Source organism: Phocoena sinus, chromosome 17, assembly GCF_008692025.1.
Source record: "Phocoena sinus isolate mPhoSin1 chromosome 17, mPhoSin1.pri, whole genome shotgun sequence".
Lineage (NCBI taxonomy): Eukaryota > Metazoa > Chordata > Mammalia > Artiodactyla > Phocoenidae > Phocoena > Phocoena sinus.
Genome location: NC_045779.1, coordinates 70,220,161 through 70,240,205, shown reverse-complemented (window position 1 = coordinate 70,240,205; position 20,045 = coordinate 70,220,161). Strand labels below are relative to the sequence as shown.

The window sequence follows — 20,045 nt, the reverse complement described above, 5'->3', positions numbered from 1 at the left end:
GAGAATAAATGCCCATTTATAAGAGACTTAAATCTCTCAATTCAAACAGCTCTTTAGGAAAGCCTTTCCTAAAGGGAACGTGGGCGTGGGCAGAATATATATAAGATATATAAAAATAAATATATATATTCTCGTTGCATACTGTCCTGTGATTGCGTAACACTTAAACTCCAATTAAACAACTACATATATGTAATTCTTATTATTTAATGACCATCTTCCTCACTAGGATGGGCACAGGGACCATGCTGTCTTTTTCATCACATTACTCCTGCGGCCTTGAACAACAGTTAGCACACAGTCAATACTCAACATTTGTTAAAAGAATAAATGAATGGGATCATAGCCTTGAGTATTTTAGATTTAAAACTAGACATCTCACTTAAAAAACTCATGTCCTTGGATAAAGGCAATAATATTTTAAAGATGGTGTCTAATTCATGAAAGAATCCTTTCTTCAAGGAAAGGTTATGAAAACATACCTGTAAAGCAATGGCTAATCGAATGAGATCAATAACCACTTCTTCATTGGCCAATTCAATAGTTATAAGGGCAAGAGAAGTATAAAGTAGCTCATAGTTTTTCTGAACATTGTCTTCCTCTTTACAGCCCAAATATATGTGCCGATATAGTTGTTGCCCATTCTGAAAAGGGGAATGACAGAGGAAAAAGATAATTTTGCTTAAAATGTAGCAAGGCAGATTTTACATGCATATATAACCTCTTAAAACGTAGCTATCTTATTACATAACTTAACATGGAAGAGAGTTAGGCTGATAACCGGAGGGTCAAATTATATTCCAATTATTAACATCAATAACTACACCAATATATAACTACAAACTAATATTGGAGTTGAGGACAAACTTAAGTAAAAACAGCAAGTAAGAAATAGTTCCAGTTGTAAACAATGAAAATGTTTTTAATACTAATTTGAAAAGACAAGCAAATTATAGACTGATTTGAGAAAAACTGAAACGAACGGCAGAATTACGGGAGCTTTGGCAATGATAAGAACATTCGGCTGAGAGGAAATGGACTCAGGCTTTCCCGCCTTAGGGAACAACCTCCTGTGAGGTGAGTTAAGAGCTGTCCAGGGAAGAGCATCTCCAGGTTCTGCTACACTTTTGTCTGAAGTGACGATGGCACATCTATAAGCCCATCTGTAGGGGAGAGGTTACAGACACACCCCAGGGACTGCGAGAGGGTCCCCTGTAAACCAAACTAATCTAAATATATTAATAAAGAATATAAAAGCCTTGCTGTCTAAAGCATTCCTGGGTATAGGTCTAACTGCCAAGTGAGAGCTAACAGAAATAAGAGAGTTTTTCCCATTTCAAGTTACTATGTGGTAATCAACTCAACGTGTTGCATTGGTTCTCAACACAAACTGTAAGCCACAATCACTGGGAAATGGAAGGACCACCACGCTTCCTCCCCACTAGTCACCACTGCCCACCCCGATCCGATTTAACCCGTCAGTGGTGAAGCCCAGGCATCGGTGTTTTTAAAGCATAAAGCTCCCCCGGTGATCGTAACGTGCAGCCAGCGTGAGGCCTGCTCATTCCCACGTGGAGGGGCTTGAGCTTAACACCCCAAGCTCAAGTTTCTGTTTCTCAGAAGGTTCATCTGCTTCCTCACTTTAGGAGAACGAAATGAGCAACAGCAGCACAGTCTCTGGAAGCCAGCCTGTCTTTAAAGGTATGCATTTTGCTCTGTCCTCTACTTAACATGCACGTGGACCTACCCAGGTGAGGGTGGCCATAGTCCTCCAGCTGCGCCAGTGACTGGTTAAATAAGTCTGTTCAGGTCTGTGGTTCAGTATTAGCAAGTGGGGGGATTTTTGGCTACAGATACAGAGCTATGTATGCTCTCCTAACAGATTCCTCTTTATTTCTGAAGCTGACATTTTGGTTTCCATCTTTCTGAACCCAGAGTTTGTCTCTCTCTCAGAAGATTCTATACTCTGGTGTATAACAGTCTATGTATTGGGCCCTCTCCAATCCTTTTCTTTCTCTTTTTTAACATCTTTATTGGAGTATAATTGCTTTACAATGTTGTGTTAGTTTCTGCTTTATAACAAAGTGAATCAGTTATACATATACATATGTCCCCATATCTCTTCCCCCTTGCGTCTCCCTCCCTCCCCCCCTCCTTATCCCACCCCTCTAGGTGGTCACAAAGCACCAAGCTGATCTCCCTGGGCTATGTGGCTGCTTCCCACTAGCTATCTATTTTACGTTTGGTAGTGTATACATGTCCATGCCTCTCTCTCGCTTTGTCACAGCTTACCCTTCCCCCTCCCTGTATCCTCAAGTCCATTCTCTAGTAGGTCTGTGTCTTTATTCCCTTCTCGCCCCTAGGTTCTTCATGACCTCCAATCCTATTCTTAAATCTGACGTTCCTAAACGTCATTAACAACCATTAAAGCAGTGCTTACACACATGGGAGTTTAAACTTCAGGTTCCTTAGTAATTCAAGTTTATTTTAAAAAAATTACCTACTACATACCTACCATATTAGATAAAATTAAGATCTAACATTGCATATTATAATATTATAGTGCAAATAGACATAATGACTGCAAAAAGTGGTTTGGCATTGTCTATTAAATTTGAAGAATGCATAACTTATTACTCAGCAATTTCTCTCCTACAGGCATCAGAGAAATGAGAGTTATATATAGCACAATACATGGACAAGAATGTTTATAGCCGTACTGGTCATAACAAACCCAAACTGCAAACAATTCGTATGTCCACCAACAGAATGGGTAACTTGTGGTATATTCATGTCATAAAATACTATAAAGCTACACATGTGAATGAATTTCACCAAAATAAAGCTAAATGAAAGAAAGAAAACATAAAAGAATATATAAGGTATGCTTCCTTTCACACAAAATACAAAAACTGATAAAACGACACTGTACTGTTCAGGGATATACTGATATACTTAGGTGGCAAAACTGTAGGGAAAAAAAGCAAGGAATAATATTCATGAAAGCAAGAACAGTGATTACCTCTTGGGGAGAAGATGGAGTTGTAAACAAGATGGGCATGTGGGATGCTTTTAGCTGTACTGTTGTTCACTTAAAAGTAATTAAAATAATAATGCCTATATATTTTACATTTCATAATAAGAAGTACTTTTTTTTTTTTTTTGCGGTACGCGGGCCTCTCACTGTTGTGGCCTCTCCCGTTGCGGAGCACAGCCTCCAGACGCGCAGGCCCGGCGGCTATGGCTCACGGGCCCAGCCGTTCCACGGCATGTGGGATCTTCCTGGACCGGGGCATGAACCCATGTCCCCTGCATCGGCAGGCGGACTCTCAACCACTGCGCCACCAGGGAAGCCCCAGAAGTACTTTTTTTCTACATAATCCTTAATTGATAAAACACTAACAAGAGCTCTTTCATACAGTGACATTCTGCCAGGAATTTAGCTCTAGGAGAGTAGCCCTGGCAGGTGAGGAAACAGCTGTTTGGAACAGCTGAGTGGAAACAGCTGTTTTCTCTTATCTGGAAATATACCTTCATTAGGACATTAGAGCTGAAAGGGCACCTCCCAATGTAATTTGTAAGGGCACCCTGCCCTGGGACAATTTTTCAAACTTAGATCCAATGTCTAAGATGTCCCTAACACAGTCAGAAGGAGCAGTTTTAGGCTGGGTAGTCATCTGAGACACAGCTGCCTGGATATAATGCTTGCATGGAAAAGCCAAAGGTACTGTCCATTCTAAACTGCAAGCTTCTCTTAACCAAAGGGCAGTCCACAGTCCCCTGGCTATAGACCTCAATATTTTTTCTTCAGGTCTTCATTGAAACTTCCGTAAGTGGCTAGTTAAAGTTGCATATGAAAACCAAACAACATTTTTACTGATAAAATAAATTAGAAAGTAAATGAAAAAGGGTGTCCAATTGTAAAAATAAAATTTGATAAAGGAAAAACGTGAACAGATTGTTCCTAAAGAAAAATATACTAAAGAAATGGTTTATACTAATGGTAACAAATGCTTAGCCAGGTTATTTTAAGTTATAAAATGGAAGGAAAACTAATTCAGAGAACAGTTTAATGATTCAAATTTTAACAAGGAATAGTCTAACCTTTCAGTTAAACCATACTTTTGCAAATTGATTGGCTAGCAAAATTAAGCACAAAGGATTATTCTATCATACTAGATAAAATAAAATCAATCCAGTCCCAAAGTTCAGGATTGCTTAATGTCATGACGTTAAAGTAAAAAAACCCCAAATTAACTATCAGTAAATTTTTAAAACTCATTCTATCACTCGATTAAAAGTTCCTCAGTTATGGGGCATAATTTCTTTGATGAACTAGATGATATAAAATATCAAAAAAATAAAACTTGGAAAGAGTTAATGTCTTTGACCTATTATTAACCACTTTTTTCATACACAATACAGTCAAACTTAAAAGAATTCTTTTTATTCACATTAATTTAGGAACAGTGATAGTTTGTAAATTATTTTTCAAATGAAGTTTTTAAACTGTGAGGCCATTAACTTGAAACACAGCAATCGATATTAATGGATAAGGACAAAAAAATAAAAGATGGTGACAGGAAGAAAGTGGGGTCTGACAAAGAGCCAAAGATGATCAGGGATTATAGATATCTGTACCTATCTTCCTATAGGTCTGTGGTTCTCTGCACCTCTAAAGATCCAGGCTCACCAAAACTGTGATTTATCCACCAGAACTGTGATTATACTGAGGTCAGTTAGCACACATGGCATGCTTACTGTTGTATCTCTCAGTGTTGAGCTCAGCGTCTGGCAATACTAGGTGCTCAAGCTTTGGATGAAGAATAACTGCACAGAAAGTTTATTTGATATACTAAATAACTTTAGATGCCATAATTTTCTAAATTCAGCCATTTGCCAATACGCCTACAAAACTGAAGTGATCGCAATGATAATCTAGCTAGATACTAGTTATACAGGCAGAGATGCTGCCTACCTGACCTTTATACCCGGAATAATGCACAGAATAATGCCTAATACACACTAAATACTCATTATATGTATTTAATCAATGATGGTAAGTATTCTCAAAAGCTTGAAGCTGTCTATTAAGGACCCATTAAAAGCGAAAGCAACATCTGTGTTTGGGGTGGGGAGGAGGGCAGGGCAGCAATCACAGAGAGACATTTTACTCAAAGGGAGAAATCTGGAACTATCACAGCAGACTGACCACCCAAAGCTTAAACGCAGGCCGGAGGAGACGCCATCAGGACGGTGGTGGCAATGTAGGGAGCTGAAGATGGCTTCAGATCTTCAACTCTAAAATGCTATGGCTTCATTTTAAGGTTATCGATCAATATAAAACTACCTAACAATTCAAATGGCTATAACTTAAGTCATGCATTCTTTTTCAGAAGATAATCTTACCTTTTTCATGAAACTTGTGTCTTGTCTACAAATCTTTTCTCTTTTTATTTTTAGGTCAGCCACATCTGGTATTATTCTACAGGCAATCAATGCATCATTTTTAATGAACAGCACACTTAGTTACAATATCATATCTTATATGATGAATCAGCTATACTTAGGAGTCTGAACTATTTAACACTCACTTCAATGAGCATTTTAAATAAGCCTATATGTAATGATATTACTGAATTACCAAGTTCAATCAAGTAGAATTGCGTAAAGTAATCTTGACTTCTGATGTCATTCCTAAGTTTAAAGCAAAACCAAAATAAAATTTATGTAACTAGTGATTACTAGTAGATGAGATCTCTGAAAGTACATTAAAAGACCTTCAACACTGATTATCTTAAAACATATTAATCATTAAATTGTCACAATACCAATTAAATAAAATTCTGGATTAATAAAACCTGAAAATCCTAGATTAAAAAAATTATAATACCTAAATACATTAACATAGAAATCTGAAAACATTACCATTAAGCCTATTTTCAAATAGCACATTACCTGATCCCTCGAAGCTTTGCCCTATTGTCATGGCGATCCATGAGATTATGCATTACTTCCAAGACTAACTGTCTCAGTTCATAGTCTTCCATGAGGGATGGTGATAACAAAGGATCCAGAAAAGACCCCGGCAGTGCAGTAACTATTGTCTTTGCTTTGTATCCAGAGGTTACCTGATTATAGGGAGGAAAAACAAAGAAACAAACAAAAAAACCTTTGTCATGAGTCCTTCTTTGGTAAAACTCTCAAGCTGTTTTATAAGAACCATAAGCTTAGAGAAAACAGCAAGTATGGAACAAGCCTGAAGGAAAAACTAAAAGGAAATTTGTGAGATGATGAGGATTTTACTGAATTTACAAAAACATCATGCATAGAGTTAATAAAATTAATAATAGCACACATTCACCATATGCCAGGCTTGAATCTAAGCACTATATGTGTATTAACTTCATCCTTACCGTATTCCTATGAGGCTAGGCATTAATGTACCCCCATTTTGTAAAAGAAAACGGAGGCTCAGAGAGACTAAGAATATATGGAACAGGGAGTCAGTCCTAAATGGATATAAGGAGACCAGGCAGCAAATAACACAGGTAAGACCTGAAAATTTTTAAATGGCAAATAATTCTTTTATTTTAAATTAAGCAATTTAGGTTAATAGGAAAGCATTCTCATTTGGAAAGCTGTACTTTATTCTTTATTTGATGTGACATTTCTGAATGTATCCCTATGTCTAAAGTTGGAGCTTTTAATTAGCATATACTTTAACGCTATTAAACAGTTTAACCATACCACATAGAAATTCATTCAGTTGACTATGTAGTACAATTAGGATTAGAGACAAGGTTATTTTCTCAGGGAATTTATTTAATAAAAAGGCTTAGGACCAAATGAAATTTCATGTGGGTAATCTCTATTTATATTCAGGATTACTAGCATATATAGAACATCTAACATTTATATTTGGGCACTCATTATAGGATAAAGGTGGTTTTATAAGTGAGCAGAAATTGGTGGGACAATTACTACCCACCTAGAAAAATTTAAAATATATCCATATCTTATACCACATACAAAATTAAACCTCAGATCAAAGTTCTACATGTGGAAAGCTGAATTTTACACCTTTCGTAAGAAGATATAAACAAATGTGTTTATATCATCAGAGTAGGCAAGGAGCTCTCAAACAAGATACAAATAAAAAAGCAAAGATCACAGAGGAAAGGACTGACAAATCTGGCTCTAGCTGGGCCCAGGCATCTTCATCTATAAAATGGCAATGCTTCCTGCCCTCGGTATGTTTCATCATTATGAAGATCAAATAAGACGACAGGAGAAGTGAGGAATAAACAATAAAAATAAATTTTAAAGAATGAAAAGCATAATATTCAAGTATATAAACCACAGAAAAAAAACTTACCGTAAATACTATCTTATAATACAAGAAAAAGAAACTGATAATGTGAAGCTATTCTTTTAACCTCTTTAATAATTTAGGGTTAAGTGTGTTCTTCACCTGTCTTAAATTCCTTACCATAAGTAAAGATCTCAGCAACATTATCTGAATCCGCCTGGTTCCCAAATCCCTAAAATATACAAAAGAGTGGTATTATCTTATTAACAGGAATTAACTTCATTTCCTTACATTATTATTTATTGATTTTTAAAACTCTATTCATATTAGCTATATAGATTTTATTTTCATACTAGCTAAAGTCAAGGCTCACTTTATACTCTAAAGTAAATTTCACATGAATTAAAGGGTTATATGTTAAAAAATAAATCAAATTTGAACAAAGAAAATTAAAAAGCTATTGGCTCTCAAAGGAAACAGACCTCTACACATAATGACATGAAAAGTCAGTTGTATGAATACACAACAAAACAACCTCAATTAAAAGATACTATAAATTGGAGAATAGATCTATTGCAAATATAATTGACAAACATAATATCTATTTAACATATATTAATAAGCAGGTAAGAATGTGCCTAAATAATTCTTATATAAATAGTTCTTCAAAAAAGAATTAACAAATGAAGAAAGGGTTCTCTAATTAATGGCCAAATAAATGTAAGTCAAATAAGAGTATCATTTCCTTATTAAATTAGCAACATACAAACATATTTACAAACTAAGGCTTTAGCATGTTGTAAAATCAAAGCAAATCTATAAAATGAGGGGAGGGGGCCAAGACATATGATCTTTAAAATAACTTTCAGTTCTAGAACTCTAGAAATAAGTAAACATTCCTTCCACAGTGACAAACTTGAAACTTTACCCTAAATAATCTACATATATAGAAAATGCCCAGGCTGAATAGACCTTCCACCTAGCCAATATAAGAAAATTTGAGAATTTATGATATACTGAAAACTGATTCTAAAAGCATGCAATGTTCTTTTTGTTTTGTTTTGTTTTTTAATTTTTATTGGAGTATGGTTGCTTTACAATGTTGTGTTAGCCTCCACTGCACAACAAAACGAATCAGCCATACGTATACAGATATCCCCTCCCTTTTGGACCTCCCTCCCATTTAGGTTACCACAGGGCATTAGGCAGAGTTCCCTGTGCTATACAGTATGTTCCCATCAGTTGCCTATTTTATACACAGTATCAATAATGTATATGTGTCAACCCCAGTCTCCCAATTCCTCCCACCCAAGCATGCAATGTTGATTCAACTGCTTAGCAATCTAGTGCCATAACAACACCATAGGACTTTTATTACTGAGTAAAAAGACAAAACATTTTATAGATTTAAGATAAAATGTAATATAAGATTAAATTCAACTTTACAGTTTGAGAACACAGAACAACTACATACACATACCCTAGTTGACTGATATCCAAAGTATGGGTGGATGTTCCAAAGACAGGTACTTTCCCCATAATGAACATCATGATTTCTGACCTCTGATAATCTGGTAGGTTACTTCCAAAAAATCCTATAAAAATATTAAGATAAATTTAAGATAAATTTTGCAAATGGAAAAGTTTATTTTTCCATATAATAAAAAATCAATATATTTTTAACCACAGCTTTCAATATGTGGGAAAATAATGTCTTTGAGCTAAATGTAAGTCTAAAGATATTATAATTTCTTTGGTAAAAATCACTTAATGATGTACATTATAAGATGTGTATAATGGACTAATACTTAGATTAAGATAAATGTTTGAAAGTTTTCTGCATACAGTTAACAGTGGCAAATCATCAATTTGAATTGACTGGAGTTTTAGAAAAAGGAAAAAAAAAACTTTTGGTAGTATTTCTGATGAAACCCTTGTTCCCGTTTTGTAAGCCTAAATTCCTGTTCTAGTAAGAAAGTCAATAATTAGGCCACTACTTTGGCTTCCCCAGGATTGTTGAAATGTTCTAGAATGCCATTATAATGAGCCAGGTTTACAGTCTAACATTGTGGGTTAATTCAGTATTAATTCAATATACATAATTCAAATTATTTACTTATTTGTCATTTTTCTCAAGGAACTCTTGGGTATTGTGCACATTTTGAATTTATCTGTTATAGCTTTGGAAAGTTTACTTCCTTGTCACAGAAGACTTAGGACACTTAATAATCACTTACTCAAACTTTTAACCCTGTTGTTTCTTTGAAATATCAGAACAGGTATTAAAACCTGGCTATTTTTTGATCATTTCTTAAAGTGCAACATAATCATTACAGAAACCTACATTTTCAATATTTCTTTAAGAGTAAATTAGTTTTTCAACTTAACTCTTCAGCCTGTATTACTGGAGTTAATAATCTCTTTCTATAAATTCAAATTGTTCTATTTATCATTTTGATTAGATCTAGGGGTAAAACTCATTTCTCTTTATAACATACTCTAGCAATCAAAAATCTCATGATCTGAACATTATTCAATCAGCATAAAGTATATTATTCTACCTAACACTTGAGCACATATTTATGGGGTAAGAAGCTACTTTGTATTTGTATCCTTACAGCAACAAATAATAGTACCTTATGAATCTAGGTACTATTATTTGTGTCAGTTTCGTCTTGTGGAAATTAGGATAAGAGAGGTTAGGAATTCATACAAGAAATAACACAGCTAACACTAAGACCTGAGGTGAGATCCATTCACATTTCCAAAGCCTATGTGTGTTATTATTACTCTCTGCTTCCTCTCTATAAGGTATTTTCAACTTTCCAAGAACCCACTTAGATATGTTCCTCATCACTGTGCAAAACTGGACACTGATTTTCTGTTCCAAGCAAGCTGGTCATTAACCACAAAGATGGAAATTTTCCAACAAGTCAACTGTGAGGACAGCCAGAAAGTTAACTCATTCTCTATTCCCACTGTTTGTATTTGAACTGCTGAATAGAAGTGCTAATGAGCCTCCCCAAAAGAGCAGTGCATTATTTTAAAAGAACGAGCTTGGCCAACGGGCCTCCTGTCTTCAAGTGCAAAAGCTACAGCAGCCCTGTTCTGTGTCCCACCGATATTCATGTGACCTGATAAAGAAAGAATACTGAGAACTTCTGAAAGAAAATATTGAGGAAAGCAGAAGTGTGATTTAAATAAAAGTCTTATTCACTGTGCCACACTGCACTGTTTTTCTCTCACGTTTTAATTTTCACGTTATTCTGAATGTGTTACATCACAGAAATATTGCTTGTCTGTGGTATATACATTTTATAACAACATACTTGAGAAACAATAAATTAAATACTCTAGAGTAAAACAGTGACACTGAATTAACTAGAAGTCACTACAGCAATTTAAATTAATTCTCTGAAAACAAGACTAGCTGATTTGATATACCATCTTAAAATATCACAGACACCCTGGGCCTTTGCCCTAATGAGGACAATTTCTACACACATGATGAGGTTGTGATTAGGTGAAACAGAGGTACTACCCCAAGCAGATCAACCAAAGGCATCCACAAGGTAGGAGTCACGTGCATCAAGAGGCCCAAGCATACGGCCTGGTGTTAAGTTCAATACGTTCAATAAAAAGGTGCTGAATGTGGATGCGTAATGCATGTATGCATATCCATAAAACTTTAGAAATAAACAAAGGAAAACTCTGTATTAAATATTCCAAAGGACTATTATAGACAAGTCGCCCATAGGTAGGATATTACTCAAATAAAAGGCATAAACTGAGCTCCAGAATAAACTTATATGACTCTATTATTAGTAGAAACTATTAGCAACCACTAGAGATTAGGTACTAAACCCAAGAATACAACTCAATTTGGAAATTATCCTAGAAATCATACAGTTACATTAAAATATGATCTGGATACTCTAAAGAAAATATTGCAAGAGGAGGGTTAAAGTAGGAAGAGTTTGATTGCTTTAATTTGTATTTATATACAGTCTGATCATTTAATTTCCCAAAAAATTCCCCATGGCTATCTTTCTTTCTTTCTTTCTTTTTTTTTTTTTTAAAGTAAGCTCTTTACCCTTTGTGTGTGTGAGGGGAGGGGGAAGCATATAATATTAAAGCCTGAGTATCAGTACCCAGATCCTGGTCTCTAGTGCCTTTCCCCACTAAAAGGAGCCACAGCTCCTTAGAGAAATGACTGATTCTAGGATTGGGGCAGGAAGTATAAAATGAACCTAAGGCTGTGCTTAAAAGAAATGTGGGGGGATATTACAAAGATATAGAAAATAGGGGCTCCACTGGCCAAATCTGGGACAGTTTGACCACCAAAATAATAATAATAATTTAATAAGTACAAAATAAATTATGAAGATAAAAATATAAATCCATGAGCTCATACCACTGTATTTAAATAAACACATGTAATCCTACATAAATAAGTAGGGAGAAAAAGGGACTCTTGCTTACAATGAACCCTGAGTGCCAAGTTGATAACCATCATTTTTTAACCATCATGGTAGAGACTCTGGTTCAGCTAAGAATTTTGAATGGTTGCTACATCTAGGGGGTAGTTTGGATGGAGAGCAGAATATCTGCACGGCCTAAAAGTATCTTCTCAGAGACTGCTTATTATTTGCAAGGGGGAAAATGGAAACTGTGCAGCAGAGAAATAGAACAATACTTTGCGTGATCAAAACTAACATCACCAGCGAGAAGTAGATGTACTTCTCCGAACGTGATAATCTGAGAAGAACACCATCACTTACGTAGTATCCAGCCAGGAACCCATAACCTGAATTTAATCATGAGGAAAGAGCAGACAAACCCATGTGAGGATATTTTTTTTTTAAGTGAGGGGTCAGGGGGACCTATAGTCTTAAAAAATGCCCATATTATAAAAGGGAAATGTTCCAAACTAAAGGAACCAAAGAAACATCACAACTAAATGCAACTAAATGATCCTAGACTGGATGCTGGACCTAAGGAAAAACACGCTATAAAGGACATTATCAGGTCAAATGACAAAACTGAAATATGACTAAAGTACTGTATCAAAGTTAAATTTACTGATTTGATAACTGTACTCTGGTTATGTAAGAGTACTCTGGTTTATTCTTTGGAAAAATAATCTGTAGTAAAGAGCCATGCACTTACCATCCAGTGGTTAGGAAAAAAATGTAGATGTGTATATGTATGTATCTATGTCTCTCTATATGTATATATTTATATATGTGCTTATGTGTGCATATCTATATATACACACATATACATACACACACAGAGAAATGGAGAAAAGGATGGAGACAGGCAGACAGAGAGAGAAAGGAAATGATAAAGTAAATGACATAAAATATTAATAGATGAATTTGGGTGAAGGGTATACACAGTGTTCTTTGTCGTATTCTTATGTTTGTTTATTTTCCAAACAGAAAGTTCTTTTAAAAGTCTAAGCTATCATTCACCTTTGACTAATGTCCCGTAAGAGACAAGTACCTTCTGTGAGGGCTTTCTGAATTGCTGTTTTCCAGAATAATTTGAAAAGTGAAATGTACTCACCTATTGTTTGGATGATAGCATTCTGCACAATCTTCTCGTCACTGTCTTTGGAACTTGTGTTTAAGTTGGCACTGCTTACAGATTCTCCCTGTAAATCACATGCTTCAAATTCCACACTGAGACGCAGATGTTTCAATAGGGTGTTAAAGACTTCCAGCACTGTGGGTCCTGCAAATGAACCCTGATGTAAGCAGATACATTCTTCTGGTAACGTACACTCAAATCCAATCCTCGTACTTCTCAACAGAGATTTCTGCATATTTTCTAAGTACTTGGAAATACTTCATAATTTATGAACTAACTAGCACATTAAAAAAGTAAATGAGAAATACCTAAACAAGAAAGTCTCCTAGCTATTCCAACAAACATTTACTGGGCATCTCTGAGCAAATCACTGTTTGAATCCTTGGTACAAACCACACAAAATGTGTATATTCATATAAAGATTACCAAAAACTTTCCATCTATCTAATCTTGTCTACTCAGAAAAGTGTGTACAGTATTGGGATAACCTGACTGTTGGGTCAGAATCCAGAGAACTATAATATAGCTCACTGTGGCCTAAGAAATTTATTTGGCATCTTTTGAGGCTGAAGAAGAAAGAATTTTGCCTCAATTATTAGACAGAAACTAGCCAATTTATCACATTCAGGTAAACTAACTATGCTCTCTGTTTTTAGTACTATAAATACTCTGCCTGTGTTTCTGGCACTGCATCTATCACGCTATACTTTAATCAGTGTTTTTATTTCTGCCTCCTACTCTAGATGCCAACTTTCTCCAGGACAGGCAGCCACGTTCAAATGCTTCTTTGAATGTACGGAACCTAAAACATAGCAACCTCACACATAATAGATATTAGCAGGTGAGACGATTCAGTCAATGCATCATCTGTGTTTCACTTCATATTTCAAGTTAACTCCTCAATTAAGTAACCTGCTTCCATCTCTTTGAGATAAGTTATAAGTAATGACAAGTCCAAATCCAAAATGCCCACTCTCATTTGACACTGAGTGAATATTAGAATATTTCAGCAGCTAATGTACAGCTCCACTTTCATTTTGAAGCAAAGAAACCATAACTAGATTTTCCTCCTAACTTTAGTAATTTTATTAGGGACCCTTCCATTCTTCTAATCCCATGTGAGTGAAAAAGCATGATGTCTGACCTGTCCCTTCTCCTTGTTACCCCTCCAGTCAGTCAGTTATCAAATCCTGCTGGCTTTACGTTCCCATTTCTACTGCTGCCATCAAGGTCAAGTTCTTTCTCTGTGCCTACAATGGTGACAACCACCTGTGACTTCTAACGTGTCCTACGCTTTGCAGCCAGATGAATTACCCTATAACACATCTCTGATGAAGGGTACAGTAAATCTTTAACTCGTGTCAGTCCACTGTAGAACGACACCCGTGGCCTGGCCACAAGTGGAACTTTAAGCCGCTTCTCGGGCTTCCCCCACACTACCACCATACGTCCTCGTCAAACAGGCTACATAATACTTCCCTCCTGCTGATCCATTTTCCCTCCCTTCTCTGGACCCTGGTTTTCTTATGATATGTGATCAAATTCTGCCTTGTATTACAGTGTAGGTAAAGGCATCTAACTCCAAGTAAACCATAACTTTCTTGAATCTGTACCCTCCCAATGTTTAGCATATAACTAACTGGTATTCAAGAATCTTTACTGGAAAAAAGGAGGAAGGGAAGAAGAGAATGATCTGGAGGGAAGTGTTTAACTGTAACTAAGGAAGTCTGACAACAGTCACGTGAACCTAACATTTCAAGAGAAATTAGGGCACATTTAAAAACATAGCAAATATTTTCAAAGCGTTTTCCACACATTGCTATTCCTAGTGAAAAAGAAAATTCTGAAAAAGGTTAATGAATTTTTTTTGTGGGGGGGTGCTGGCACTCACCTATGGAACCTTTAGCAGCAATGGCAACAGCCTCTAACAGAACCTGAATGATACCTGCTCGAACTCGTGGAGAATCTTTTTTACGAGCATCAAGGTGCCCTAGAATCTCCTGGATCACATGGTGAGAATACTGAGCCTAAAAGAACAAAATAGTGTAAAAATATATGAACAATTACACGCATCCTGGCAGAATTCATAAGAATGATAAACCATGTGACACTTAATGGAACAATATGTAGCCATTAGAAACCGTTCTTTTTAAGAATAAATAGGGTTACCAGAAAATATTTACGATACCCTGAGTGCAAAAAAGTAAGTTGTAAAATACTACGTTAAATAAAATTCTGTTTTTTAAAAAGTATATAAGACTGGAATTATATATGCCTACATATTAACACTGGTCATCTCTGAGGGGGAGATTTATGAGAAATTTTTACTCTCTTTGTACCTCTCTGTAATTCCACAAAGAATATTTATACACTCTTATAACTTGATAATAGGACAAAACGTTGTTAAAAAACAGACAGATTATGACATTTATGGTACTTCTCTCTTACCCAACCAGATACATACTATTACTTATCATGGACATCTAACAATACTAAACAGTCAAAACTCTCATCTAATCAAGAGCCACTACCAAAATTAAAGTCTTAACAATGTGTACCTGATGAAATTTCCTGATCAGGGCCAGCTAGTTTAACGTTTTATGGACAGAGGTTGAAATATTACCTAAGAATGGTTCTTATATCAATTTTATAGTAAATGGCAATTAAAACAATCAAATCTAGCAGAAGTTTTGATTGTATCAGGATAGTCTTATGAAACAGAAACTCCCATTCTGGTGGGTACTACCACGTAATTTTTGATTAATGGACCTCAAAAAACATATGGTGCACTTAAAGCTCCTTCTAAAGCAGTGCTGTGGACCAGAAGTCATTTCTCAGACATTTAATCAACAAATATTTATTGATTCCTTCAGTTTCTTCAACTTTGTAATTTACTTTACTTTTTGTAAATAACAATTTCATCTAGTAACTAAATCTGAATGAGGAAGGCAAATGAAGAAAAACAAGGCTACTGAAAACCAGGGGAACAGCCTTAATTATGTCTACAGATGGACAAATCAACTTCTCACCTACTAAACTAAAATTAAATTAAAAGTTCTCATCAAAGGGGAAAAAAAATGTGTAAGTATGTGAGGTGATGGATCTTGAGAAAACTTATTATGGTTATCATTTTGCAATGTTGTATACCTTAATCTTATATAATGTTATATGTCAATTATAATCTCAATAAAACCGGGAAAATTTTTTAAAAAATTATCCTTCCACACCCAAACCAGCTTTATAATAACTACCATGCATTGAAAACCTACATTATGCTAGGCATGCTATAGTAACCTAAACTTAATGTTTAATTTAGACCAAAAGTTCTAGAACAGAATGACCAGAATTTGAATCCTTACATTCTACCTGTGTACCCTTGAGTGAGGTGCCTGACCTCTCTAAAGGTCAGTTTTCTGATCCGTAAAATGGGGATAATAACAATATCTACTTCATAAAATAAGGAGGATTAATGAGATAAAGCATATACATAAGGTTACTAGCATATTTAGAGGTATAACCAGTGCTTGATAAATGGTACCTTCTATTTTAATATAAAAATGAACCATTCAATGAATTCATTAACATTTCCTTCTCAGAAATGAGGAAATTGACGCTCAGAGAGGCTAAATAATTTGCCCAAGTTCTATGCAACTAGTAAACAGCACATCTAGGATGAAAATCCTGGTATGACCTATACTAAAAGCTGTACTGCTTCTTACTACCTTATCTCCTTTAAATTAATGATGACTTTTTAGGGCATTAAAAATGTAGATAGTGTTAAAAAATAAAGACCTAAAATCCCACTCGAATTAAGAGCTAACTGGGTCTGCTCAAGTTTTAAGAAAACCCAGGCTGTCCTCCGCAGTAGACGAGACTGCCTCATCAGGTGCCTCGATGCATAAAGACTATAAATATCAATTCTAATGCCAGTTTATCATAAAATATAAACGCTCAATAATGTACTTAATAAATGCACAATAAAGACTGTCATAAAATCATTTAGTTCTTTTTAATTAGATATTTTTTCATCTTGGCAAATAAGAATAAAAGCGGTAAATAAAGATAAATGAGACAACTAAATTAAGAACACGTCTTATCTCCTACATTGTTCTCTATCTCTGTCTGAGGACATGCTTATCGACACAGAACTAAAATTACTTATATATAAATATAACAGTTAACCAATCCTTACCTGAATGGAATACATTATAACTTTAAAGCAGTGAACTGCAAATTCATTGGGATCCCATAGTCTGTGATGATCTAAATGCCTGTAAATTAACAGTAAGAACATTACTTTAAGAATTCCTTATTTTTATTACACTTTCTCCTCTAGAACCCTCAACAATATGCAAAGCCTACCAACAAAATAATATTATCTAAAAGAAAGTCAATGTTCCCATTTCCAGAACTGCCAAATCCTTTCATAAAACAGTAACAATAAAAGACTAGAATATATATATATATACATACACACACATACACACACATATACATACATATACATATATATATATGATTTTTCAATACCAACATGAGCTGGCAAAAAAGAAAAGTCCCTCAGTCCAGACTCCACAAGAAGGTGAGAATCTGGAGAGGTAAGTATACACTGAAGCCAGCAGTTATCTTAGGCACATCTTCAGATCTCTGGTAGCTGATAGCTAGTGGTTTAAAGGGTTGTATACACAGGAGACTGGAGACAAAGTTTAGGGTCCACCCAGGAAAGGTGGCTATCAGATCAGAAACACATGCATCAATTCAAGCCTTAAAAGACGACACCTTCAGTGAATCTGGGGGAATGTTCTATGTTGTAGAAGACTGTCAAAAAGCGTGTCTGTGTTGGCCTTGGCTCTGAGAAGAATCACAAAAACGAAAGTCTCTCTGAAGAATTCAACCTAGCACCCAGGCTCTCATCTTGGTTGACAGAGTTCACAAGTATCTATGTGGCTCAAAAAAACTGAAGATAAGAACGTAGTTCAAAGTGGTGCCTGGATAACACTGCATCCATGCCTTCAGCAGAAGCAAAATAAAGCCTCTTATGGAGTACACACCATTAATCCAAGCCTCAAAGAATTCTCACAAATAAAGGTACAATGAATATGAGCTCAAAGTTAAAATTCACAGAACACACAAGGTAAAAAGCCACTAGGAATGCCAATTATCAATCAAGTTTTTAAGGACTAGGACAGTTTTATTCATGTATATATTCCCCCAAAATACCTGGTACCTTACTTGCAGAGGGCATTTAATATTTAATCAGCTAATTAACTAAATAGCTAATATATAATTAACTATTTAATTAACATTTAATTAATTAACACATGATCAGGAGGTAAGTCCACTAAGTTCTACATAGAAAAGAATATGGCCCACTTCCAAGTTACTCAAGTAATCAATTATAGTTAATTCGGTAGTTTCTTTCTTTTAGACTAGCTCTCTAGATTTTTAAGGCCTTATAGATTACCTCTCGGTTAACAAGATAAAAGCTGGAATTCTGATATTAAATCAGCATGTCTGGAAAAAATAAATCTGCCTTTAGTTATATTTGACATAATTTGATTAGTTCTTAGTAGCATTTTCATAAGCCCACAGAGTCTTTAAACGGTAAATCTCAACTTTTTGGTGGTGGTAGCAGTCGGGGGTGGGGTGGGGTGGGGGGAATCCTTTTGAAAACACTATAATATTTCTCTGATGCTTAATTTTGCGGTTTATAGATTCTTGTAACTAAAGCTCAACTTTGAACCCAAATATCTGCCCTAAATAAAGAATTCTGGATGTTACATTTTGACTACTTTATATATGCTATAAAGACATTATTATAGTCAGGAAGGGGAAAGGACAAGGCAAATAATTAACAAAAGAAAGACTAGCAAAAATGTCCAGAAATTACACAGAATGTTATATAAATCTATCATCTGACAACTGAGTTAGAACTCAGAGGGTTTACAAGGCTTGAGAGATAACGTCTATGTGGAGAAACTCAAGGCTCACAAATGTATTCTGCTCGGAAGGCAGCATATAAGTACCAACAAGATATTTAATATTCCTGCTCTGCTCAGTCACTCGGTATAAGATAAAATTTAGTCAGAGAAGAGAATGCGACCTAAGGCAGTCCAGCCATGGCAAAAAGAAAGCCAAGAAACAGAAGCCAGGGAATATGAGGAACTGACCAGAAGTTAATAAAATAAGATACATCATCCTTGGACATTCGTTTGTTTTAATATTTTACTGGATATATACATTTCAAGGTGTGAATAAAAACTCTAGTGAAATGATGCACATGACTGTATTTCCTATTTCAGGGGGAAAATCTAGCAAAGTGGTTGAACAAGTGCTCAAAGGGATGTTGTCTGACTCAATCCTGTACCCTTCCCACATTGCTGCACCGGCTCTATTAATAACTCACTCACACAGGTAAGAGTATTTGTCCTCTGCAAGTAAATTAGAACAGAAGGAATGTAGCACAGTCACAAGTAACCAGGGAAACACCAACTACTTACGCAAACACTGGTCTCACAGCATTATTCATGTTCCCAAAAGTCGCTCGGCCCAGCAGTTCTCTGAAGCAGTTTTCAGCCAGCATGGCGGGGTTCTCTTCTTTGTCAGCTGCTGAAGGAGAAGGAGGAGGGCCTATGCGACTGAAAAATAAAGACAAACAAATGAATGCGAGAATTCTGACACTAGTTCTGACAGTTAAACAGAACAGATTTTTACTTCGCGGAAATATTAGAATGATATTTTCTTGTTATCCCAAAATAACTTTAGAGCTTAATTCTACTTCATGAACTCAACACCTTGAAGCTAATCACATAATCTTTCAAAACTGGAGAGCTAAATTCACTTGTATAACTTGTTTCTAACTAATAGAATATCTTTTCTAAAGGCAAAATACTCAGTAGTTGCTATTTTGTTAACTTCCTACAACTTTGCTACATTTATAGCAAAATCCTAGTAAGAACAAGGTGCCCAAAGATCACCCAGTTTAACTGTAAGTGAGCAAAAATAAAATCAAGTAAAAAACTATGGCACAGTCTGAATAAAAAATAAAAATTTAAAAGCTAATTAGAACATTTGTATAAGTAGATGTCTTCAATAGACACTATTTGTTCATATTTTAAAACCTTATTTTAGATTAATG

General features: G+C 35.4%; 1 protein-coding gene across 6 annotated transcripts in view; it reads right to left on the bottom strand.

Annotated features, from left to right (window-relative positions):
* EFR3A (EFR3 homolog A) overlaps positions 1-20,045 on the bottom strand; it is a 190,093-nt gene that overhangs the window by 120,460 nt on the left and 49,588 nt on the right. For all 6 annotated transcript variants that reach the window (XR_004346383.1, XR_004346384.1, XM_032609419.1 and 3 more), the window contains 9 exons: positions 19,408-19,545; positions 17,100-17,178; positions 14,799-14,934; positions 12,884-13,051; positions 8,793-8,907; positions 7,493-7,544; positions 5,959-6,131; positions 5,410-5,485; positions 483-644 (listed from right to left, as the gene is read on the bottom strand). Coding sequence is in view for 4 of the 6 variants with exons in the window: in XM_032609419.1 (XP_032465310.1) it covers positions 483-644; positions 5,410-5,485; positions 5,959-6,131; positions 7,493-7,544; positions 8,793-8,907; positions 12,884-13,051; positions 14,799-14,934; positions 17,100-17,178; positions 19,408-19,545 (1,099 nt within the window). In the remaining 2 variants the exon portion in view is untranslated. The remainder of the gene's footprint in view (positions 1-482; positions 645-5,409; positions 5,486-5,958; positions 6,132-7,492; positions 7,545-8,792; positions 8,908-12,883; positions 13,052-14,798; positions 14,935-17,099; positions 17,179-19,407; positions 19,546-20,045) is intronic.